This window comes from Muscardinus avellanarius (genome assembly GCF_963383645.1).
Source record: "Muscardinus avellanarius genome assembly, chromosome: 10".
In the NCBI taxonomy this organism is placed as follows: Eukaryota; Metazoa; Chordata; class Mammalia; order Rodentia; family Gliridae; genus Muscardinus; species Muscardinus avellanarius.
In genome coordinates this window covers 50,506,372-50,531,808 of record NC_137796.1, presented here as the reverse complement: position 1 = coordinate 50,531,808, position 25,437 = coordinate 50,506,372, and the positions used below count along the sequence as shown (strand labels likewise).

General features: G+C 52.1%; 1 protein-coding gene across 2 annotated transcripts in view; it reads left to right on the top strand.

Annotated features, from left to right (window-relative positions):
* The window catches only part of RYR1 (ryanodine receptor 1), a gene marked incomplete at both ends in the record, with an annotated part of 159,744 nt that extends 134,568 nt beyond the window's left edge, over nt 1-25,176 (top strand). For both annotated transcript variants that reach the window (XM_080704165.1, XM_080704166.1), the window contains 17 exons: nt 6,632-6,973; nt 8,953-9,729; nt 12,146-12,222; nt 12,720-12,870; nt 14,033-14,119; nt 15,268-15,519; nt 16,311-16,441; nt 18,358-18,400; nt 20,322-20,452; nt 20,552-20,612; nt 20,926-21,072; nt 21,204-21,338; nt 23,982-24,138; nt 24,449-24,513; nt 24,600-24,700; nt 24,881-24,932; nt 25,081-25,176. In XM_080704165.1, coding sequence (XP_080560291.1) covers nt 6,632-6,973; nt 8,953-9,729; nt 12,146-12,222; nt 12,720-12,870; nt 14,033-14,119; nt 15,268-15,519; nt 16,311-16,441; nt 18,358-18,400; nt 20,322-20,452; nt 20,552-20,612; nt 20,926-21,072; nt 21,204-21,338; nt 23,982-24,138; nt 24,449-24,513; nt 24,600-24,700; nt 24,881-24,932; nt 25,081-25,176 — 2,805 coding nt within the window. The remainder of the gene's footprint in view (nt 1-6,631; nt 6,974-8,952; nt 9,730-12,145; nt 12,223-12,719; nt 12,871-14,032; nt 14,120-15,267; nt 15,520-16,310; nt 16,442-18,357; nt 18,401-20,321; nt 20,453-20,551; nt 20,613-20,925; nt 21,073-21,203; nt 21,339-23,981; nt 24,139-24,448; nt 24,514-24,599; nt 24,701-24,880; nt 24,933-25,080) is intronic.
* Nucleotides 25,177-25,437: the final 261 nt, after the last annotated feature.

The window sequence follows — 25,437 nt, the reverse complement described above, 5'->3', positions numbered from 1 at the left end:
GACCCTGTTTCCAAATAAAATATAAAATAGGTCTGGGAGTATAGCCCGGAGGTAGAAAGCCCCTGGGTTCCACCCCTAGTACCACCAAAAAAAAAAAAAAAAAAAAGAGAGAGAGAATAAAAATTAGGGCTGGGAGTATAACTCGGAGGTAGATGCTCCTGGGTTCTGTCCCCAGTACTGAAAAAAAAAAAAAAAAAAGGCTAGGAGGTGTACCTTGGAGGTAGAATTAAGTTAATTTCCTTTCCTGGATTAGTATTAAACTGAGTGTAGTGGCTTATGCCTGTAATCTCAGATTTGAAACCAGCCTCAGCAACTTGGTGGGACTCTGTTTCAAAATAAAAGCCAGGTGTGGTGGCACACACTTGTAATCCCAGCATTTGGGAGGCTGAGACAGGAGGATCTGGGTTTGCAGCCAGCCTCAGCTACTTGATGAGGCCCTTTGCAACTCAGACCCTGTTTCAAAATAAAGAATAAAAAATAGGGCTAGAGATGTAGCTCAGAGGTAGGAGGTCGCTAGGTTTAATCCCCAGTACTACATATATGTGTGTGTGTGTGTGTGTGTGTGTGTGTGTGTGTGTGTGAGAGAGAGAGAGAGAGAGAGAGAGAGAGAGAGAGAGAGAGAGAGAGAGAGATTGGAGAGAGAGGGAAAGGCTTGCCTAGGCTCGCAGTTCTGGAGGTTCCGTCCAAAGTCACGGAGCACCATTGCTTGGGACTCTGGTGCAGCTGGCACAGGGTGGCAGGAGCCCAAGGCAGAGCAAACCACTCACCTCCTAGACCAGGAGGCAAAAGTAAGACAGGAAAGTGCCAGAGACCCACACTTCACTTCAAGGGCAGCCACCAATGCCCCAAGGGACTCCCACTGGCCTGGCCTCCCCCAGGTCCACAGGGCCTCCCAGTGGCGCCACCTGGGGACCGGGTCTCCAACATGGATCTTTAGGGAACATGATCCAAACCACAGCAGGGATGAACCCCTGGGTGTCAGGCACTGCCCTGGTCTTGAGGGCACAGCGGTGAGCAAAACAGCCACACACCCCGCCTGCAGTGAGGAGGGGCAGTGGAAATAACTAACCACGCCCAAGAACGGCGGGCTGTGATCTGTGGGCAGCATGGTGTGGGAGTGAGAAGGTGGAGAAGCCCTGAATGCTGGGCTTGGGGAATACCTTTCTGGTGGTGGGCAATGAAGCTGAGGTTGTGGTGCCCCAGGCAAAGGGGACAGAAAGCGTAAGGCTGACAGATGGGAACAAGAGGTGCAGAAAACGGCCAGTGCAGCTGGGCAGGGAGCACACATCTTTAATCCAGTACTTGGGAGGCTGAGACAGGAAGATCACAGGTTCAGGTTCAGCAACTTAGTGAGACCCTGTTTCAAAAAGTCAAAAAATGAATAAACTAGCCGGGCGTGGTGGCACACACTTGTAATCCCAGCATTTGGGAGGCTGAGACAGGAAGATCGCAGTTTGAGGACAGCTTCAGCTACTTAGTGAGGCCCTTTGCAACTCAGTGAGACCCTGTTTCAAAATAATGAATAGCCAGGTGTGGTGGTCCACGCTTGTAATCCCCGCACTTGGGGGGCGGAGACAGGAGGATTGTGCAGGTTCAAAGCCAGCCTCGCTGGCTTAGGAGACCCTGTTTCCAAATAAAAGCATAAAATAGGTCTGGGAGTATAGCCCATAGAAGGGTTCCAGTACCACAAGGAAGGAAGGAAGGAAGGAAGGAAGGAAGGAAGGAAGGAAGGAAGGAAGGAAGGAAGGAAGGATAAGGCTGAGAGTGGAGCTTGGAGGTAGAATGCCCCTGGGTTCCATCCCCATTACCACCAAAAAATAAAATAAAATAAAATAAATCTGGGAGCATAGCTCAGAGGTAGAACATCCCTAGATTTGATCCTTGGTACAAAAAAAAAAAAAAAGAGTCTGTGGCTGGAGAGGGAGGCTGAGGAAGAGGTCGAGTCGGAGAGGTGAGGGGACAGTTGTACAGTGCCTGGTCGGCTCCAGAGAGGACTTTGAATTTGAACCTGAATGAAATGGAGCCAAGGGAGGATTCTGAGCGGGGGGACATGGCCTGATATAGGTGTTGATGTCTCCTCCCACATGTGTGGGGATCCTGGCGGAGCCCAGGGAGAAGGCCGATGCAATGGCCCAGAGGGAGACAGTGGGGACCAGGCCTGGGGTAGGGACCATGGAGGGGGCAGATATGAGTAGGCCCTAGGTCTATTTTAAAAGCAGAGCTGGCAGATTTGCAGAGAAGCCCATGTGGGCGGTGAGACACAGGGAGAAACTCAAGGATGACTCAACGATTTCAGCTGAAGCACCGGAGTGGGTGAAGATGCTGTTCCCGAGATGGTGACACTGTGGGAGGGGAAGTTTTGACACCATAAGTCTAGTTCTGGCCATCTCCATGTGAGGGGAGACACCACAAGAGCTGTCAGGCCAGGCTTCGGATGTAAGAGTCTGGATTCTGGAGAGAGGTCAGGGCTGGTGATGAAGACTGGACAGTCATTGGTGTGGGGCGGTAATCAGAGACTGGGACTTTAGTGTTATCTCCACGGGAGGTGTATATCTCAAGAAGGGGGTGCAAATCCCACACCTGGGGGCCCCAACCTTTAGAGGTCTGGGACAGGAGACTCCAGGAAAGGAAACTGACAACAGTAAGAGAAGGAGGAATTTCTTTCTTCCTTTCTTTTTCTTTTTTTCTCCTGGGATTAAACCCAGGGGCATTCTACCTCTGAGCTACACCCCCAGTTCTATTTTTTTTATTCTTTATTTTGAAAGAGGGTCTCGCTGAGTTGCAAAGGGCCTCACTAAGTAGCTGAGGCTGTCCTCGAACCATGATTCTCCTGTCTCAGCCTCCCAAATGCCGGGATTACAAGCATGTGCCACCAAGCCTGGCTTATTATTTATTCTGAAACAGGATCTCGCTAGGTTTCTGAAGGTCTCGATAACTTGCTGAGGATGGCCTCAAACCTGTGATCCTCCTGTCTCAGCCTCCTAAGTACTGCGATTACAGGCGTGCACCTCCCCACCACTCTTTTTTTCTGGGGGGGGGGTACCACGGATTGAACCCAGGGGCAGTCTACCTCTACACTACATCCCCAGCACTCTGGTTTTTAATTATGAAACAGGGTCTTACTAAATTGCTGAGGCTGGTCCCGAGCTTGAAATTCTCCTGTCCTAGCCTCGCCAAGTACTGGGATTATAGGCACGTGCAACCATGCCCTGATGGAGGGTGAGCTTTTGAGGCAGCGTCTCACCACTCCTCGGGGAGGCAGGTTGGTGGAGCTAAGGGTAGAAGGTGAGGAGTTCCGGTACGATTATGTTTCCACGCACTGTGGTTTCTAAAGTCCTTCATGATTTGCGAAGCATGTTACTCATTTAGAAAGCAGTTGCAAAGATCTTGGCTTTTTACAAAGCACTGCTTAGGCCAGAAAATTTCGCTTCTCTACATACCCCACAGCAACATTTCTCAGGCTGCATTTTGCAGCCTACCTATAGGTCACAAAATTAATTCAGTAAGTCATGACCAGCATCTTTAAAGATAAAATGGAACAGAGTGTGTTGCATAGCAAAAGTTGGAATTGTTATGAATGTGTTATGAAACTTCTTTTCTTTGAGTCACATTGTAAAAAATGCATTCTTACTGCCGGTGTGATCAAAAATGCTTAAAAACCTGCCCTCCAGAAACTCTTGCAAAAGTACATTGGCAATCAGCACAAGGATGTCCCGTGAACATGTTGCTTATAAAAACTAAAACAAGCCGGGTGTGGTGGCTTACTCTTGTAATCCCAGCATTTGGGAGTTTGAAACAGGAGGATCACGGTTCGAGGACTACCTCAGCTATTTAGTGAGGCCCTTTGCAACTCAGCGAGACCCTGCTTCAAAATAAAGAATGAAAAATAGGGGCAAAGGGTGTAGCTCAGAGATAGAATGCCCCTGGGTTTCATGCCCAGTACTGGGGGGGAAAAAAAATGAAAACAAGCAGGGTGTGATGGCACACGCTGTTAATCCCAGTACTTAGGAGGCTGAGACAGGAGGATAGCGGGTTCAAGCCCAACCTCAGCTACTTAAGGAGGCCCTCTGAAACTTAGACCATGTTTCAAAATAAAGAATTAAAGCTGGGTGTGGTGGCACGCACTTGTAATCCCAGCACTTGGGAGGCTGAGACAGGAGGATTGCGCAGGTTTGAAGCCAGCTTCAGCTACTTAGTGAGGCTCCTCATCAACTTACTGAGACCCTGTTTCAAAATATAAATAGGTCTGGGAGTGTAGCCCTGGGGGTAGAAAGCCCCTGGTAACACACACACACACACACACACACACACACACACACACACACACACACACAGAAAGATAGAGAGAAAGAAAGAGAAAGAATTTTTAAAAGCCGGGTGTGGTGGCACATGCTTGTAATCCCAGCATTTGGGAGGCTGAGACAGGAGGATTGTGGTTTGCAAACAGCCTCAGCTACTTAGTGAGGTCCTTTGCAACTCAGTGAGACCCTGTTTCAAAATAAAGAATAAAAAATAGGGCTGGGGGTGTAGTTTGAAGGTAGCTCAGAGTTAGAATGGCTCCATCACCAGAATTAAAAAGAAAGGTCTGGAGATGTAATTTGGAGGTAGAATGCCTTAGGGTTTAATCCCCAGTAATGCAAAATACATGCATACATACATACTAAAACAAAACAGCTGGAAACAATATAAATGTTCATCACCAGGAAAATTAAGAATGCTATATTTACAAAAAAAAAAAAAAAAGAATACTCCACAGCAGTAAAATTGATTCATTCCGGGACCGGTGGCACATGCCTATAATCCCAGTAGTTAGAAGGCTGATATAGGAGAATTTCAGGTTCGAGGACAGCCTCAGAAATTTATTTTAATTTTTTGCAGCACTAAGGACAGAACCCAGGGACATTCTGCCTCCAAGCTACACCCCCAGCCCTAACTTTTTTTCTTTATTTTGTTTATTTATTTATTTATTTATTTATTTATTTATTTATTTATTTGCGGGTCTGGGGATGGAACCCAGGGGCATTCGACCTCCGAGCTACAGCCCCTGTCCTATTTTTTATTCTTTATTTTGAAACATACATGCATGCATACATACATAAGGATGGCGTTGTAGCTTGGAGATAGAATGCTTCTGGGTTCAATCCCCAGTACCACAGAGAGAGAGAGTGAGAGAAAGAAAGAGAGAGAGAGCCGGGCGTGGTGGCACACGCTTGTAATCCCCGCACTTAGGAGGCGGAGACAGGAGGATCGCAGGTTCGAAGCCAGCCACGTGTGCTGGCTTAGGAGACCCTGTTTCCAAATAAAAAATGTAAAAATAGGTCTGGGAGTGTAGCCTGGAGGTAAAAGGGCTCCCAGGAACCCCAGTACCACCAAAAAAAAAAAAAAAAGAAAAAAGAAAAAAAAAGAAAAGAAAAAAAAAAAGAAAGGAAGAAAGAGAGAGGGAAAAAAATTGATTCATTTTCTATATTTCAACATTGACAACATACAGTTGAGTGAAAACAAAGCAAGGGCGTGTGGCGCACGCTTGTAATCCCAGCATTCAGGAGGCTGAGACGGAATAATCACTGTTTGCAGACAGCCTCAGCTACTTAGTGAGGACCTTTGCAATTTAGTGAGACCCTGTTTCAAAATAAAGAATAAAAAATAGGGCTGGAGTTGGAGCTCAGAAATGGAATGCCCCTGGGTTCCATCCCCAATACAAATAAATAAATAAATAAATAAATAATCAAAAGAGCTGGGGTGTAGCTCAGAGGTAGAATGCCTTTGAGTTCAATTCCCAGTACAAAAAAACCCAAAACAAACAAAAAAGCAGAAAAGCAGACTAAGTGCTATTTCTGGTTTGGATATGTTTTGAGTGTGTCCCCCAAAGGTTCAAGTATTGAAATTTAATTCTACTGTAATGGTAAAGAGGATGAAAACTCAATCTAGCAATAGTGGTTAGAGGTGGGGCCTTTGGGAAGTGATTAGGATTAGATAAAGTCATTGGTGGAGCCGACACGAATACAAAGAGGGAGAGAGACTGGGACTTGCACACGGTGCTGTCTGACTCTTGCCATCTGAAATCCCGTGCCACCTCGGGACTGGGACTCGCCTGGCAAAGAGGCCTTCCCTAGATTCAGGCCGTGAGGCTTCCAGACCTGTGAGCTAAATAAACCTCTTTTCTTTATAAAGTTAAAAAAAAATAATAAATAAATAAATGTAAAAAAAAAAAAGAAAAAGAAAACAAAGCAAGCTTCAGATTACATGATTGTAACAAATTCTGTAAATAAAAAACACAGGTTACTGTATACTTTTTGTGGGCAACAACTGGACATAGGGAATAGAAGATTGAGTCGGGTTTGGAAGAATTCATACCAACTCCAGGATAGTGGCTCCCTCAGGGGAAGGTGAGATAGAGTAAAAGAAGGGTACCTCGCCACGTTTTGCCACCTCGGGAAGCGGAATGCATCTTACAGTAGGTGGCGGCTCAGTATCCCAGCATTTGAACGGTTGGTACAACCACTGTGTGTCAGCCCCGGCCACTGGGCATATGGATCTGGACTTCTGTGTCTCTAAAAAGCCCGCAGTTACTCTGGGGAGAACACTGCGCCTCTTGAGCCCCCCCCCCCCCTGACCTCCCTGACGCCCGCAGGCCATGGACAGCCAGAAGCAGTTCTCTGGGCCCGAGATCCAGTTCCTGCTTTCCTGCTCAGAAGCAGATGAGAACGAGATGATCAACTGCGAGGAGTTTGCCAACCGCTTCCAGGAGCCAGCCCGCGACATCGGCTTCAACGTGGCGGTGCTGCTCACCAACCTGTCGGAGCACGTGCCGCACGACCCACGCCTGCGCACCTTCCTGGAGCTGGCCGAGAGCATCCTCGAGTACTTCCGGCCCTACCTAGGCCGCATCGAGATCATGGGCGCCTCGCGCCGCATCGAGCGCATCTACTTCGAGATCTCCGAGACCAACCGCGCGCAGTGGGAGATGCCCCAGGTCAGACCATGCGCTTGTGCATGCCACCCCCCTCCCGGGCTTGCATGGCACCTTGAACCTACTTGGGCCTGTGTGCGCTTTACACAGCTGTACTACAGACCCGTGCTCCGCCCCAGCAAACCCGCGCCCGCCTTTATGGACATTGTGTGGGTCCTGCAGTGACTCTGTACAGTCCTGGCTCTCCAGCGCCCACCTCTTGCAGGCTTGGCCCACGCATGGCTACACCCTCTGTGCAAGCAGACGCAACAGTGGTGTGCCCTCACTGCAGCTGCTTGTGCCCTATGCCCTGACACAAGCACACCCCTCTCACTTGTTTGAACGTGCAGGGTTACAGAGCCCCCATCACCTTCCCAGCAGCCTCTAGTGTTCTCGCCCATGCCCACTCTTGGAATGCTGGGTGACCCCTCAAAGGCACCTATGAGAATCCCTGTATGTCCTCGGCACACATGCCCGCTCCTTAGCCAGCTGTGCCCTATCAGCCCCTCCTATGCCTAGCACACACAGGTGGCCCAGATGGGAGTGAGCAAGGATGCCCCAGGGGATAGAGGCAAGTGTGCAAGACCTTGAGGGCTTCTGTGGAGGATGTGAGGAGGGTGTGGTGGCACGGGAGATGTCACCGGAGCAAGACCGTGCATGCGGCTTGGTGCACACAGAGGGGAGGCACGGGGGCAGGCACTGGGACCTGAAGGATGGTGGGGATGGGAGGGGCCTGCAGTTGTACAGTCAGTGCACGGGAGCTTCCAGAGCATGAGGGCGGGGTGCTCTGTGGGACAGAGGCCCGAGTGAGGAGACAAGAGGAGCCCAGTCGTTAGAGGTAGTGAGTGTGCAAGTATTGTGGGCTACGAGTGTGAGACAGGAAGGAGCCTGCAAGAGCATGTGGGAGGAGTGTGCAGATTCCTGGGTGCATCTGAGGAGCCCAAGGGAAGTGTGCGTGTAAGGGCGTGCAAGGGCTATGCAGGTGTACAGGGGGTATGAATGCAAGAGGGCCAGCAGAATGACAGGCAGGGCTGAGGTCACATGAGGAGCGTGAGAGGATGTGAAGCACACGTCGGTTGGGTGTGCACGGTGGACTGGGGAGCGCCAGGCTATGTGCGTGTGCTTTGGGGGCAAGCAAGTGTGTAAGAGGCATTCAAGCATTTGTGTGCTAGGCATAGGAGGGGCTGATAGGGCACAGCTGGCTAAGGAGCGAGCATGTGTGCCGAGGACATAGAGGGATTCTTTGAGGGGGTCTATGGGTGTACACTGGCATCCTGATGTTACCTGAAAATTAAGTGTAAGTTAAAAAGATATGTAACAGCTGGGCGTGGGGCGCACGCTTGTAATCCCAGAGCTTGGGAGGCTGAGACCAGAGGATCAGAGTTCACAGACAGCCTCAGCTACTCAGTGAGGCCCTCCGCAACTCAGTGAGACCCTGTTTCAAAATAAAGAATAAAGAATTGGGCAGGAGGTGTAGCTCGGAGTTCAAATGCCTCTGGGTCTCGGAGTTCAAATGCCTCTGGGTTCCATCCCCAGACCCGATATATATATATATATATATATATATATATATATATATATATATATATATATATATATATAATTTGTATATCTCTATATGCAGGTTGAATCTAGGGTGCCCTACCAATGAGCTATACCTAAAGTCCTCTTTTTTTCTTCTTTTTTGTGGTACTCGGGATTGAACCCAGGGGCATTCTACCTCCAAGCTTCCAAGCTACACCTCCTAGACCTACTTTTTACTTTTTATCGTGTGTGTGTGTGTGTGTGTGTGTGTGTGTGTGTGTGTGTGGTGCTGGGGATTGAACCCAGAGGCATTCTACCTGTGAGATACACTCTCAACCTATTTTAATTTTTATTTTGAAACAAGATCTCACTAAATTGCAGAGAGCCTCGTCGCTGGGGCTGAGGCCGGCCCTGGGCCTGCTCCAGGCCGGGTCGCCCCGCGCTCAGCGCCCCCCCCCACCCCGCCCCGTGCGCTGCAGGTGAAGGAGTCCAAGCGCCAGTTCATCTTCGACGTGGTGAACGAGGGCGGCGAGGCGGAGAAGATGGAGCTGTTCGTGAGCTTCTGCGAGGACACCATCTTCGAGATGCAGATCGCGGCGCAGATCTCGGAGCCCGAGGGCGAGCCCGAGGCGGACGAGGAGGAGGCGGAGGCGGAGGGCGAGGCGGAGGCGGCGGCCGAGGGCGCGGGCGCGGGCGCGGGCGCGCGCCTGGCGGCGGCGGCGAGCCGGGCGCTGCGCGGGCTGAGCTACCGCGGGCTGCGGCGGCGCGCACGCCGGCTGCGGCGGCTGACCGTGCGCGAGGCGGCGGCGGCGGCGCGCGCGCTGCTCTGGGCGCTGCTGGCGCGCGCGGGCGCCCTGGGCGCGGGCGCGGCGGCGGGCGCGCTGCGCCTGCTGTGGGGCTCGCTGTTCGGCGGCGGGCTGGTGGAGGGCGCCAAGAAGGTGACGGTGACCGAGCTGCTGGCCGGCATGCCCGACCCCACGGGCGACGAGGTGCACGGCGAGCAGCCGGCCGGGCCGGCCGGCGACGCGGACGGCGAGGGCGCGGGCGCGGGCGCGGGCGGCGCCGCCGAGGGCGCGGGCGACGAGGACGCGGCCGCCGACGAGGACGCGCGGGGCGGCGCCGACGGGGCCGGGGCGGCGGCCGATGGGAGCCCCTTCCGACCCGAGGTGGCCGGCGGCCTCGGGGACATGGGCGACACGACGCCGGCGGAGCCGCCCACGCCAGAGGGCTCCCCCATCCTCAAGAGGAAGCTGGGGGTGAGCGGGTGGAGACGGACACACAGGCTGGAGGGGACGGGCAGACGCAGAAAGTTAAAAGACACCTGCAGCCAGGGAGCGCGCAAGACCCGGGGGCCAAACCAGGAGACCAAGACCAAAAGGACCGCAGGAGACGGGCCAGGGACGCCCCGCAGAAACCAGGGTGGTGCGGGAACTAGGTAGCCCAGGTGGCTAAGGCCCTTGGTGCTGTGACCGCCCTGGTGGCTTATGGTTGTCAAGGTGATGTGAAACTACCAGGGACAAGAGCTCCTATTGGACAGTCTGACCCTGCACAGTGCTTTGGTCCAGGTGTGCCACCTTTCTGAGTCTCAGTTTCCCCTCCCTTACAATGGGTATCATAATCCCTCTTCCTGGCTAGGCATGGTGGCACATGCCCGTAATTCCAGTACTTGGGAGGTTGAAACAGGAGGATCACAGGTTCGAAGCCAGTGTCAACAATTTAGTGAGACCCTGTTTCAAAAACAAAAAATTTAAAAAGGGCTAGGGTAGCCGGGCGTGCTGGCTCACGCTTGTAATCCCCACGCTTGGGAGGCTGAGATAGGAGGATCACACAGGTTCAGTGCCAGCCTCAGCTGGCTTAAGAGACCCTTTTTCCAAATAAAATATAAAATAGGTCTGGGAGTGTAGCCCAGAGGTAGAAGGCCCCTGGGTTCCATCCCTAGTACCACCAAAAAGGGGGGGGGGGGCTAGGGTAGCTGGGCATGGTGGCATGCTCGGTAATCCCAGTATTTGGGAAGCTGAGTGAGTCAGGAGGATCGCAGGTTCAAGGCCAGGTTCAGCTACTTAGTGAGACCCTCTGGAACTTAGTGAACCCTCTTTCAAAATAAAGAATACAATAGGGCTGGGGTGTGGCTCGAAGGTAGAATGCTCCTAGGTTCAATCCCTAGCACCATGCACGCACATGTACACACACACACACACACACACACACACACACACACACACACACCTCTTCCTTTAGGTGAGGAAAGTATAAAACTCAATTCGGATTACAAAACTGGGCATGGTGGCCCACGCTTGTAATCCCAACATTCAGGAGGCTGAGACCAAAGGATCGTGGTTCACCGACAGCCTCAGCTACTCAGTGAGGCTCTCCACAATTTAGTGAGACCCTGTTTCAAAATAAAGAATAAAAAATAGGGCCGGGGATGTAGCTCAGAGGTCGGATGTCCCTGGCTTCCATCCCCAGACCTGCAAAAAAAAAAAAAACCAACAAAAATGATTACAGCCAGGTGTGGTGGTACACACCTGTAATCCTAGTATTTGGGAGGCTGAGAGAGGATGATCACAGATTCAAAGCAATTCTTGGCAATTTAGTGAGGCTCTCAACAACCTATGAAGACTGTTTCAAAAAAATTTTTAAAAAGCCGGGTGTGGTGGCTCACACTTGTAATCCCAGCATTTGGGAAGCTGAGGCTGGAGGATCATGGTTTGCAGACAGCCTCAGCAATTTAGTAAGACCCTATTTCAAAATAAAAAATAGGGCAGGGGGTGTGGCTCTGAGGTCAAATGCCCCTGGCTTGCATCCCTAGACCTGCAAAAGTAAATTAAAAAAAAAAAGCCGGTGGTGGTCCACACTTGTAATCCCAGTGCTTGGGAGGCAGAGACGAGGATCGCACAGGTTCAAAGCCAGCCTCAGCTACTAAGTGAGGCTTTCAGCAACTTAGACCCTGTTTCCAAATAAGGTATAAAATAGGTCTAAGAGTATAACCCGGAGGTAGAAAAGCCCCTGGGTTCCACCTTCAGTACCACAAAAATAAAAACAAACAAATAAGGCTGGGTGTGGTGGCACAGGTAATCCCAGCATTCTGGAGGCTGAGACCAGAGGATCACAGTTTGTAGACAGCCTCAGCTGCTTAGTGAAGCCCTTTGCAACTCAGACCCTATTTCAAAATTAACAATAAAAAATAGGACTGAGGGTATAGCTCAGGGATAGAATGTCCCTGGGTTCCATCCACAGAACCTCAAATAAATAAATATAGGGCTGGAGTGTATTTTTTAATTTTTTTTTTTTCCTGCACTGGGGATGGAACCCAGAGGAATTCTACCTTCAAGCTACACCCCAGCCTTATTTTTTATTCTTTTTTTTTTTTTTTTTTTTTGGTGATACTGAGTTCCTGGAAACCCTTTTACTTCTGGGCTATACTCCCAGACCTATTTTATACTTTTTATTTGGAAACAGGATTTCTTAAGCCAGCACAGCTGGCTTCGAACCTGTGTGATCCTCCTGTCTCCGCCTCCCAAATGCTAGGATTACAAGCGTGCTCCTGGGTCTATCCCCAGCACTACACACACACACACACACACACACACCTCAACTGGGATTACTGAAGGGTACTAAGGAGGGACAGAGTGGAATGGGCATAGAAAAGCTTAGGCACATGCTTGTCCCCAGGTGGATGGAGAAGGGGAGGAGCTGCCTCCAGAACCAGAGCCGGAGCCAGAGCCTGAGCCTGAGCCTGAGAAAGCCGAGTGAGTGTCTGGGGCGCGGCCACCCTGCCAACGCCCCCCCTTACTACATGCTTCCTGAGGTCCAGTCGAAGTCTGATTGGTCACCTTGTATCTTCACCATCACCTAGCCCAGACCTGGGCACGGAGGAGGCTTGGTGAAAGGGAATAGAGAAATGGACTTCCTCTGTTACTTCTGGGCCCTATGAGCCACCCCCTCTGCCTGGACACTGTCCCAATGCTTCATGAGTCTTCCTTGCCCTTGCATTCTGGCTCAGGTGTCTCCTCCAGGAAACCTCAGTTGACACTTGACCTTTCCTAAGATGAGCAGATATTGCTTCCAGGTTCCCACAAGTCTCTGGGCTTCCCCTAGCCCAGCCAGGACCCCTCTACCTTACTGGCCTGGAGCTCCATGGCTGCAAGACCTGTCCAACACCATCCAGATCTGGCCTGGGCACAAGGTAGCTTCAGTGAATGGCTTGCCCGGGCACTTCCTGACCTCTTTCTGTTCTGCCCTGCAGTACTGAGAATGGGGAGAAGGAAGAAGCCCCTGAGCCCCCTCCAGAGCCCCCCAAGAAGACAGCGCCTCCTCCACCCCCTCCAAAGAAGGAGGAAGGAGGTGCGGGGCAGGAATTCTGGGAGGAAATGGAGGTGCAGAAAGTAAAATTTTTGGTGAGTCCCCACTGGAGGCATGCTGAAACTTCCCTCCCAGACTATCTGCCTCTTCTCTCTTTCCTCCCCAACCTGGTCTCAAGAAGCACTCAGGCTGGCGAGACAGCAAAGCTGTCCCCAGACAGAGCCGGTGCCTGGGTACAGGGCAGCTTTTTCAAGTGGCCCTCCCTTGGCGCCTTGCCGTCTCCCTTCACAGAATGCTCATTCCCACCTGCACACCTTTGCTCACCTGGGCTGCATGCTCAGGCTCCCCACCCCAGCCTCTGTCCACAGCCGAATCCAGCTGAGGCCACTGCTCTGGTCCTCCCGCTGTGGCCTGCTTCCTGGCCCTCAGCCCCGAACCCCACACCTGCCCCAGCTCCCGTGGGGGCCTGAGCTTTCACAGCTCTTTATCCAGGCTGTGGAAGGAGGGAGGTCATTTGGGGATGGGGAAGCATGTTGGACAGAAGGTGGTTCAGGCCCAGCGTGGTGGTGCACATCTATGATCCCAGTTCTTGGGAGGCTGAGACAGGAGGGTCTCAGGTTCAAGACCAGCATCGGAAATTTAGAGAGACCCTCAGCAACTTAGTGAGACCTTGTTTCAAAATATAAAGGGCTAATGGTGTAGCTCAGGAGTTGAATGCCCCTGGGTTCAATCCCCAGTACCAAGAGAAGAAAAAGAAAAAAAGAAAAAGAGGAAAGGGAAGGAAGGAAGGGGTTCAGGGAGGACTCATGGGAGGACTGAGTGATGGAAAAGTAGAGAGAAAAGGGAGAGAAGGAAGATGTCCCCTGCCTGGGCCTAAGCAGACAGGTGACCTCAGGGGAAGCAGCAAGGCAGAGGGGTTGGGGTGTGGTCTTTAGAGTCTGACTGCCTAGGTTCAGATCCTGCTGCTGGAGGCACAGCTGGTCAGTAGGGTGCTGGCAAGGCTCTGGGTTCATCCCCAGCACGGGGGGGGGGGGGGCTGTCACTCCTTGGCTTTGTGTCCTTGAGCAAGACGCCACCTCCCTGAGCCTCGGTTCCCTCATGACCTGACAACAGCCCCTATTTTGTAGGGATGTGGTGAGAGCTACACAAGCTCTCAGCCCATCCTGGTACACAGGAAGCACTTAGTAAGTAGGAGGTTGTGCAGCACCAACCGCTGAGGGCCAGACCACCAGCTCTCTGCCTTCCTCTCCCCTCTAGAACTACCTCTCCCGGAACTTCTATACCCTGCGGTTCCTTGCGCTTTTCCTGGCGTTCGCCATCAACTTTATCTTGCTGTTTTATAAGGTGCGTGTCATGCAGGGCTGGGAGGGTCAGGCCTTTGTCCAGAATGTGGGCCAGGAGGCTCCGCCCCACAGAGGTCCCAGGGCCCCTGCAGAGAAGGGACAAGGTGTGGGTTCGGTGTTCTTAGGAGGGTTGGGGCTGGACACCTGGATCTGGGGACCTCGGGCAGGTGAGTGGCCCTGCCTGGGTCCTTCTCGGATAGATGCCTGAGCACCTGCGGGAGTCAGAGCAGGAGCTGGAGCTTCTGCCACCTGCCGGCCTGCGCGCCAGGCTCAGGCCTCCCTCTCTGCAAGGCCCCCTTACTCTGTCACACTTTGCTTTCATACAGCGAAAGGTTCGTGGGGAGGAGGTGGGCCGCTCACAGGATGGAAGGAACTGGCTCTGCAGCAGGCCTCGCCCAGGACAGAGGGCCCTGGGGTCTGGCTTGGAGTCAAGCAGGCCAGAGTGGTCTGAGCACGGCCTTGGTGGGAGCAGGCGCTGGCAGCCCCACTCACTGGCTACAGTATGTTAGGAAAGGATTATTATCTGTGAGCTGTGAGGATTAAGAGGGGGTTAATAAATGTTATTACCTGTGAGCTGTGAGGATTAAGAGGGGGTTAACATGCTACGGAAAGTGCTGGAGCCGGGCGTGGTGGTGCACACTTGTAATCCCAGCATTCGAGAGGCTGAGACCGGAGGTTCGCAGTTTGTGGACAGCCTCAGCTACTTAGTAAGACCCTCTACAACTTAGTGAGACCCTGTTTCAAAATAAAGAATAAAAAATAGGGCAGGGGTGTAGCTCAGAGGTCAAATGCCCCTGGGTTCCATCCCCAAACCCACACACACACAAAAAGAAAGTGCTGGATTCATGTTAGCTACCAACCCATCTCAGTATTAGTGTTATTAGTGTTCAGTCTCCTTAGGCCTCTGCTGGCAGGACAACCAGTTGGAACTGTTTTCAGTCCTCTGGTCACTCAGTTCAATGGGCAAATTCCCAAGATGAGGGTCCTGAGCCTGCCCTCCGTCTTGATTGACAGTACTGCCGAGCCTGTGTCTGAGAGAGGCCCAGTCCATCCTCGAGAATGGAGGCCGCTGTGTCGGTTCTGTGTGTGACAGATCAGGTCCGAGAACACCAGGGTCCCCGCCCTGATTGCTCTCTTCCCCCACTTCAGGTCTCAGACTCTCCACCTGGGGAGGAGGACATGGAGGGCTCAGGAGCTGGGGACCTGTCCGGCGCAGGGTCTGGTGGAGGCTCTGGCTGGGGCTCAGGGGCCGGTGAGGAGGTGGAGGGCGATGAGGATGAGAACGTGGTGTACTACTTCCTGGAGGAGAGCACGGGCTACATGGAACCGGCCCTGCGGTGCCTGAGCCTGCTCCACACGCTCGTGGCCTTTCTCTGCATCATCGGCTACAACTGCCTCAAGGTGGGCCACCATCACAGTCTGTGCCAGGGGCTTGAGGGGGGCGTGGATGTGGGGGCACTGGCTGAAAGGACCTTGTGTTCGGGCCCTTGAAGTGGCTGAGACAGGGAGCTTGGGTTTGGGGAAAGGACTGGGACACTGGGCACAAGGTTGGGGACTCAGCAAGGATGATATTCAAATTGGGAGCTGAGGCTGGTCACCGCCGAGGAGCCACGCCTAGGACTTTCTGTGCCGTGCAGTGTGACTACAGCAACTTCTGTGTCAGGAGGCTTATTTGTCGTGGGGAATACTATTTCCTGCATGTGGGTTGTTTGGGGAATTAAGATCTCGGGGGGACTCTGGCATCTCAGCCATAACATGGATGCTACCAGGCTTTGACATCAGATACACCTGAGGTTTGTAGTGCCCCCTTGGAGTGGCCTGAGAGCGTCAGCTGCGTTCTCTGAGGTCTGGCGGTTGTAGAAAATCTTGTTACTTTACTGTTGAATGTACGGTTCTTTGAGTTGGAGCTTTTTGCATATGCTGTTCCCCCTGCCTGCAATGCTTTGCCCTGCTTCCATCTGAGTTGGGAACTAGCCGGCACCAGGCCTAATTGCTGGGCTCCCAGGCCTCGCATCCCACCCTGACCCCCTGCCTGTGCTTCCCAGTGTCTTTCTGAACACCGTGGGAAAGGTCCGCTGACTCAAGGCCATGCACAGGCTTAGAGGAGATCTCGTGGCTTCTGCAGAAGCAGCAGTCTCCCTGAGGTGCCTAAGGCCTTAATACCCACCCCTCTGCCACCCTCCACAACCCAGGTGCCCCTGGTGATCTTTAAGCGGGAGAAGGAGTTGGCCCGAAAGCTAGAGTTTGATGGCCTCTACATCACGGAGCAGCCCGAAGACGATGACGTGAAGGGGCAGTGGGACCGCCTGGTGCTCAACACACCGTAAGGGCCCAGCCCCCAGCCGCAGGATTGCAGAACTGCTGTGGGGCAGGGAGAGCAGAACTGAGTTTGAAGTTTGCACCCTAGCCCAGGCCTGGCCTCAGAGCAGCACAGTTCCAATCCCTGTAACTCTGACTCCACAAGTCTGGTTTTCCCTTTTAAAAATAGACACATTTCAAGCCAGGTATGGTGGCGCACGCTTGTAATCCCAGCACTTGGGAGGCTGAGACGGGGGGATCCCTCAGGTTCGAAGCCAGCCTCAGCTACGGAGTGAGGCTCTCAGCAACTCAGTGAGACCCTGTTTCCAAATAAAATATAAAATAAGAAATAGGTCTGGGAGTATAGCCCAGAGGTAGAAAGCCCCTGGGTTCCATTCCTGGTAACACACACACACACACACACACACACACACACACACACACACACACAAAGTAGACACATTTCCCATGCATTAAAGTCCCTCTAGGAGCTGGGCGTGGTGACGCACGCTTGTAATACCAGCATTCAGGAGGCTGAGACCGGAGGATCACAGTTTGCAAACAGCCTCATCTCTGCAACTTAGTGAGACCCTGTTTCAAAATAAGGAATAAAAAATAGGGCAGGGGGTATAGCTCAGAGGTCAAATGCCTCTGGGTTCCATCTCCAGACCCGCAATAAATAAATAAAATAAAGTCCCTCTTGGGGAGCCGGGTGTAATGGTGCACACCTATAATCTCAGTACTTAGGAGGCTGAGTCAAGAGGATCACATGTTTGAGACCAACCTCAACAATTTTGTGAGACCCTGTTTTATTATTTTTATAAAAATTTTGGCATGGTACTGAAGATTGAACACAGGGACGTTCTGCCTCTGAGATATACCCCTTGCCCTACTTTATTTATTTAGGAACTAGGGATTGACCCCAGGGGCATTCTACCTCTGGGCTACACCCCCAGCCCTATTTTTTATCCTTTATTTTGAAATAGGGTCTCACTAAGTTGCAGAGGGCCTAAGTAGCTGAAGCTGGCCGCGAACCTACAGTCCTCCTGTCTCAGCCTCCCAAATACTAAGCATGTACTATGAGATCCTGTTCTATTTATTTATTTATTTTTGGTGGTACTGGGGGTGAAACCCAGGGGCTTTTCTACCTCCAGGCTATACTCCCAGACCTATTTTATACTTTATTTGGGAACAGGGTCTCACTGAGTTGCTGAGAGCCTCACTAAGTAGCTGAGGCTGGCTTTGAACCTGTGCGATTCTCCTGTCTCAGCCTTCCAAGCACTGGGATTACAAGTGTGCACCACCATGCCTGGCTATGCCTATTTATGTTTTAAAATTAAAAAAAAAAAGAGCTGGGTGTGGTGGTGCACATTTGTAATCCCAGTGCTTGGGAAGTTGAGACAGGAAGGATTACAGGTTCAAAGCTAGCTTCATCAATTTAGTGAGGCTCTCAGCAACCTAATGAGACCCTTTTCCAAATACGAAATAAAAAACATTGAGCTGGGAGTGTAGCTTGGAGGTAGAATGCTTCTAGATTCAATAACTAGTACCAAAATAAATAAAATAGGGCTTTGGGTATAGCTCAGAAGCAGAATAACCCTGGGTTTAATTCTAGTACCCAAATAAATAAATAAATAAATAAGAAAATAAAAGGAAGGGGAAAAAAGCACTGAATTTCTTTGTGTGTGGTATTGGAGGTTGAACTCAAGTACATTCTACCTCTTGAGTTCCACCCCCAGTCCTACTTTAGTTCTTATTTTGAAACAGCCTCACTAAGTAACTGAGGCTGGCTGAGAACCTGGGATCCTCCTGTCTCAGCTTCCCAAGTAACTAGGATCACAGATGCACGCCACCAGGCCTGGCTTACAGCCCTGGCTTTCCACCAGCCTGCCTGGCTGGAGGCCCCTGCCCTGACATCTCACCAGCGCTCTCTCTTGGCAGGTCCTTCCCCAGCAACTACTGGGACAAATTTGTCAAGCGGAAGGTAAGGGGCCATGGAGGGGGTGGGGAAAGCGCTTTCCTGGTGGGGCCACTCTGCACAGGGCTGTCCCAGCCTCGCCAGCACCCAAGGGCTCGGTGAGGAGCACTCAGCTTCTGCAGGGGCCATGGTTGTGACAAGGACACACCCCTTTAGAATGAGATCATAGAAAAAGGCTGTGAGGGCAGCAGTGAGCAGCATGGTCTTAAGCCCACAGTTAAAGGTCACCTGCTTTTCCACTCCCAGCTTGTCAACATTTCTGTACTCAGTTTCCATCTTATTTAGGAGGTTGAGGCAGGAGTGTCACAGGTTCCAGATCAGCGTGGGCAACTTAGCAAGACACTCTCAAAATAAAAAATAAGATAGGCTGGGGGTGTAGCCCAGTGGTGGAGCACTCCCGGGTTCAGTTCTCAGTAATACAAAAACAAACAAACAAACAAAAACCAAAGTGGATTTTTGTCATCCCAGCAACTCAGGAGGCTGAGGCAGGAGGATCACTTGAGCCCAGGAATTTGAGGCCAGCCTAGGCAATAAATATAGTGAGATTCTGGCACAAAATAAAAAAATTTTCTTTTGGTACTGGGTATTTGAACCCAGGGGCGTTCTGCCTCTGAACTACACCCTCAGACAAGTGTATCATTATTACAATTAATTTTTTTTTGAAACAGGGCCTCACTAAGTTGCTGAGGCTGGCTGAGAACCTACAATTCTCCTGTCACAGCCTCCTAGGTATTGAGATTACAAGTGTGTGTCACCATGCCTGGCTTACACAGTGTTTTTTTGGTTGGTTGGTTTTTGTTTTTGCGGTACTCAGATGGAACCCAGGGGCATTGTACCTCTGAACTTCACCCCCAGTCCTATGTTTTATTCTTTATTTTGAAAGAGGGTCTCACTAAGTTGCGGAGGTCCTCACTAGGTAGCTGAGGCCGTCTGCGAATGTGATCCCCTGGTCTCAGTCTCCTGAATTCTGGGATTATAAGCATACTCCACCACGCCCAGCTTTTTTTTTTCTTCAGTACTGGAGATGGAACCCAGGGATATTCTACCTCCAAGCTACAACCCCAGCACTATTTTTTATTCTTTATTTTAAAACAGGGTCTCACTAAGTTGCAGCGGGCCTCACTAAGTAGCTGAGGCTGTCCATGAACCGTGATCCTCCTGTCTCAGCCTCCCAAATGCTACACCACCACACCTGAACACACAACATTTTTTAATACCTACTGTGTGCCAGGAAGTGTCTTAGGGACCTGGGGTTCAGCAAACAAAACAGTGATTCTGACCTTTGAGTTGGAAAGATAGCTGATGTGCACAAGTTGTAGAAAAAAATGAAGCAGGTGGTGCCGGGGTGGAGCTTTGTGGTAAAGCACTTGCCTAGCATACACAGGCCCTCAGTTCCATCCCTGGTTCCACCAATCAATCAATAGAGCAGATAAGGAGTGGGGAGTATGTGTGTTGGGCAGGGGAGGTTGCTATTTTATACAAGAGGCTCAGGAAGGATCATATTTATTCTTCAGAAGGTGAGGGAATGATCTAGATAGAAGAGTGTCCTAGCTGGGGGAACAGCCAGTGCAAATTCCCTGAGGCAAAAATGTGTGTGGTGTGGGTGAGGAGCCACAGGGAGGCTGCGAGGTCGTGAACAGGAGGAGATGAGCTCCTGGTGACAGGGCTGACTGCATAGGCTTGCTTGCCTCTGTACCTACGTCAGCAGATTATCCCAGTTCATTTGATCAGCCAGTCAGCACCTCTATCACTTTTTAACCTTCCCTGTGAGGATTTGAAGGAAGCCCTGTCCCTTCTCCCCAGAAAAATGCACCCCCAGTCCCTCTCACAAAGTTCAGCGCATCTCCAGAACTTTCCTTCAGACCCCAAGGACGTAGCCCCCTGCCCCCTCCAGTCATGCCTGATGGCCTGGCATTTGCTCGAGCAGGTCCTGGACAAACATGGCGACATCTTCGGGAGGGAGCGTATCGCTGAGCTGCTGGGCATGGATCTGGCCTCGCTGGAGATCACAGCCCAGCATGAGCGCAAGCCCCACCCCCCGCCTGGGCTCCTGACCTGGTGAGCCAGGAACCCTGGGGTGGTGGCCAGGCAAGGGGGGGAGGGGTCCTGACCTGACCTGGGCATCAGCCCAACTCCACCCACCCTGCCTCTGCACAGGATCATGTCTATCGATGTCAAGTACCAGATCTGGAAGTTCGGGGTCATCTTCACAGACAACGTGAGAGGCTCAGCAGGGCGGGGCCTTGGGAGGCGGGGCTCCATCTCCAGGTGTCCCTGATGGAGAATGACTCCTGGGCCCCTGTGTGCCCCTGACCCAGGGTACCTTCTCACCCCTGAGATTCCTTGTCCCCCAGACCATCCTTGGACACCTTAGAGTGCTTGTGGAACCCAACTACTTCCTCCAGCACAGGGTCCCCACCTCCCCCTGCCCCCTGCCCTCCATGTCCTCCCTTCCCAGAGATGGCAGCCCCGCCCGAGTGCTGGCCTCTGTGTCTGTGTCCTCCCTGACCCTGAGCCCTGCGTTCCCCCAGTCTTTCCTATACCTGAGCTGGTACATGGTGATGTCCCTCCTGGGTCACTACAACAACTTCTTCTTTGCTGCCCACCTGCTGGACATTGCCATGGGGGTCAAGACGCTGCGTACCATCCTCTCATCCGTCACCCACAACGGAAAGCAGGTGTGGACCGGACCTGATGGGGATAAGTGTGGCCGTGGGGGAGGAGCGGACCGAGCTGTGCCGGGGCGCTCGGGGGCAGTGAGGCCGAGGGCACAGAGGGGCATGGAGCTGACCACCGCTGCTGTCCCCAGCTGGTGATGACCGTGGGCCTCCTGGCCGTGGTGGTCTACCTGTACACCGTGGTGGCCTTCAACTTCTTCCGCAAGTTCTACAACAAGAGTGAGGATGAGGATGAGCCAGACATGAAGTGCGACGACATGATGACGGTGAGCCCCCACCTGAGGGCGAGCGGCTGGCCTCCCCTTCCCCATCTGGAAAGCGGCTCCTGACAGCACCAGCCTGTGAGTGTGTGGTGAGGGCTCAGGAGCTGACACATCCAAGGCGCTTTGAACAAGGGCTTAGTAAGCCATTGTGTACGAGTATTTCAGCTGTTAAAACCATGTTACTAGCTAGGCGTGGTGGCGCACGCTTGTAATTCCTGCATTGGGAGGCTGAGACTGGAGGATCACAGTTTGCAGACAGACTCAGCTGCGTAGCGAGGCCTTTCATAACTCAGTAAGACCCTGTTTCACAAATAAAAAGACTTAAAAATTGGGCTGGGGGTGTAGCTCAGAAGTAGAATGCCCCTGGGCTCCATCCCCAGCAAAAAAAAAAAAAAAAAAAAAAAAACTGTGTTACTGGGCTGGGTGTGTAGTTCAGCAACTGAGAGCTTACCTGCCATGCATGAAACCCTGAGTTCCATTCCCAGCACCACCAAGGAGGGACAGTAGTCTTAGAATAATGCCTGGCATTTATTAAAAATTACATAGATTATAAGCCGGGCGTGGTGGTGCATGCTTGTAATCCCCGTGCTTGGGAGGTGGAGACAGGAGGATTGCTCAGGTTCGAAGCCAGCCGTGCTGGCTTAAGAGATCCTGTTTCCAAATAAAAAAGTATAAAATAGGTCTGGGAGTGTAGCCGAGAGGTAGAAGGGTTTCCAGGAACCCTAGTACCACAAAAAAAAATTACACAGATTATAGCCAGGTGAAGTAGTGCATGCCTGTAATTCCACTACTTGGGTGGCTGAGACCAGAGGATTGCAGGTTTGTGGCCAGTCTCACCTATTTAGTGAAGCCATCTACAACTTAGACCCTGTTTCAAAATAAAAAGAATAAAAAAGGGCTGGAGGTATAGCTCAGAGGTAGAATGCCCATAGGTTCCATCCTCAGTTCCACAAAAGAAAGGAAGTTCAAGGTCAGCTTGGGCAATTTAGCAAGGCCCCATCTCAAAATAGAAAATAAAACCTGGTTTGGTGGCACACACTTGTAATCCCAGCATTTGGGAGGCTGAGACCGGAAGTTCACAGACAACCTCAGCTACTTAGTGAGGCCCTTTGCAACTCAGTGAGAATCTGTTTCAAAAATAAAGAATAAAAAATAGGGCTGGGGGTGTAGCTCAGAGGTAGAATGCCCCTGGGTTCAATACCCAGTACAACAACAACAAAAAAGAAAGGGTCTGATGGTGTAGCTCAGTTGTAGACAGCCCCTGGGCTCAATCCCCAGTACTGCAAAAAATAAGATTTTACAGATGTTAGCTACTCTCATTACCTGTGATTAAAAGTTCCACTCACAGTTGCATCAGGAAGTACATGTTTATATTTTCTCTTTTAATAGTGGTGATCAGAACTCAGATTGACTACAGGCAAGGGCCACAACTGAAAGAATCATTTCAGGGGCTTATCTCAGAAGGTGATGGGGTGCCTGGCTCCATGGGTCCCTGCTCTCAGGACAAAGTCCAGCTTCTCAGCCTGGCACTAGAGGCCCCACCAGAGCTGGCCTTGTCCCCATCACAGTCGGTAGCTTTAGCACCTACTCAAGACTGCCAGGGGTGGACCATATTCTATCTCTCCTCTGCTCAGAACCTTCTGGTAGCTCCTCTGCACCCAGCAGATGGAACTGAATTGCCCCGCCATGGCTTACAAAGCCTGGGAAGCGCTCCTACCCAAGTTTAACCTGCCTCAGTCTAACCACAGTGCCTCTTGCTTTTTGCTTTCTGGCTGCCTGATCCTCTTTCAGTTCCTCAAGTCCAAGTGTTTCCTCTTGACACAGGCCCTTTGCACCTGACCTCCTTCTGCCCACCCCTACTCCAGGCCCGACACACATACACATCTCCTCGCCTGACTCCTCAGCTTTCAACTTAAATGCTGCCTTTTACAGCAAGCCCTCCCTGAGCACTGCTTGGGCCAGGGGCCTTAGAACCTTCATAATGGGGCTCTGCCTCAGCTCTCCCTGGCCTTGCTCACAGCTGCTCCATTTATCAACCTCACCAAACCTCTTTCAGTTCTGCCTGACAGCAAATTTTTCTTTCTTTTTTTTTTTTTTTTTTGGTTCCTGGAAGCCCTTCTACCTCCGGGCTACACTCCAGACCTATTTTATATTTTTGAAACAGGGTCTCTTAAGCCAGCACGGCTGGCTTCGAACCTGCGACCCCCCCCACCCCGTGCTGGGGATTGAACTCAGGCGTCAGTGCATGCTGTCACTGAGCTACATCCTCAGGCTGCAACGCTTAGTCTTTCCTCCCCTGTGGATTTCTGTGCCTGGAACCCTCTTCCCCACCACCCTTTCACCTAACACCTCCTTCAGGTTCCAGCCCGCAGGCCTGCCCTCTTCAGGAAGCCTCGCTGAGGCACAAGCTCCCTGGGCTCTGGGAGCCTCCTACACTTCCCTGGCTCAGATCACACTACATGGAATCCCCGCCTGGACCTCTGTGCGGGCGCCTTCCTACCCCAGGCCTGACCATTTCCAGGCTGTCTGAGGCGGTGTCTGTGAGCCCTAAGGGTCAGGGCTCCAGGTGCCAGCCATTGCTGTGTCCCAGCCCCGCCTGTCCCACTGAGTGATAGGGTGCGTGACTCTGCCCTCCCCCCGCCCCAGTGTTACCTGTTTCACATGTACGTGGGCGTCCGCGCTGGCGGAGGTATCGGGGACGAGATCGAGGACCCCGCCGGCGACGAATATGAGCTCTACAGGGTGGTCTTCGACATCACCTTCTTCTTCTTCGTCATCATCATCCTGCTGGCCATCATCCAAGGTCAGCGCCGGCCGGGCATGGGTGGGGATGAGTGCCCACAGGCAAGCTTGGTCCCGCGGCAAGTGGCCTCTCTGGGCCTCAGTTTCTCCATTCTCGACATGGAGTATTAATGATCCTAATTTCATAGGGTTGTCATGAAGATTAAGTCAATCCATAGCCTTTAAATGTCTTCAGTCCTTAATAAACACCAAGTTTTGTTTTTCTGAGGAAGCAGAATGGGGTTAGGGCACTGGGGACGGAAGGCAGGGCACTGCGGGAGGACGAGTCTGAGCTCGCTCGAGTCGGGCACTGACCGCGGCCACCTCCACAGGTCTGATTATCGATGCTTTCGGTGAGCTCCGAGACCAACAGGAGCAAGTGAAGGAAGATATGGAGGTGGGTCCCTTCTGGCGGTGCCCTGAGGAGCGTTGGTTCACTGGCAGTCCAGTGGACCACACTCTGATGTCTTTCACCACCCACAGACCAAGTGCTTCATCTGCGGAATAGGCAGTGACTACTTTGACACCACGCCACACGGGTTCGAGACCCACACGCTAGAGGAACACAACCTGGCCAATTACATGTGAGCGCGGGCCGGCTGGCCAATCAGGAGATGGGAACATGGCTACGGACAGCCAGGGTTGGGCTTATGGAGCCTTGGCCAATTAGGGAAGGGGGCGTGGGCCCACGGGTACGCTTCCAGTCAGCCAATCAGAAGGTCAGAGTGGTTCTGACGTATCGCCCACGGCCCTCCCTCTCACAGGTTTTTCCTGATGTATCTAATTAACAAGGACGAAACAGAACACACGGGTCAGGTAAGGGTGTATTGATGATGGGCACTGGGCAGGGACAGGGGAGCTTTAATATAAGGCCGATGAGCCTGTGGCAGCAGAAAGCTCCAATCAATATCAAGCATTTGAAGATGTGACCAATGGACTCTTCTCATCCCCCCCCCCCACCTAGGAGTCTTATGTCTGGAAGATGTACCAAGAGAGATGTTGGGATTTCTTCCCGGCCGGCGACTGTTTCCGCAAGCAGTATGAGGACCAGCTTAGCTGAGAGCCCGCTGGCCTTCAGCTCCACCTCACGTGCCTTATTCTCTCAGTAAGCCCCTCAGTCCCCAAGCCCCTCCCCACAAGGAAGTCCCGGTGGAGAGGCGGCCTTGTGCTGGAAAAATAAAGTCTTTGCCGCCATCTCTGTGCTGAGATGCTGAAGTTTGGGGGGTGCGGGCATCCAGAAATTCTCCCTGCCCCTCACAAGAAAAACAAGATGGCAGCAAAAGCGAAAATCATGTTTATTGGAAGATGAGGACATGACATG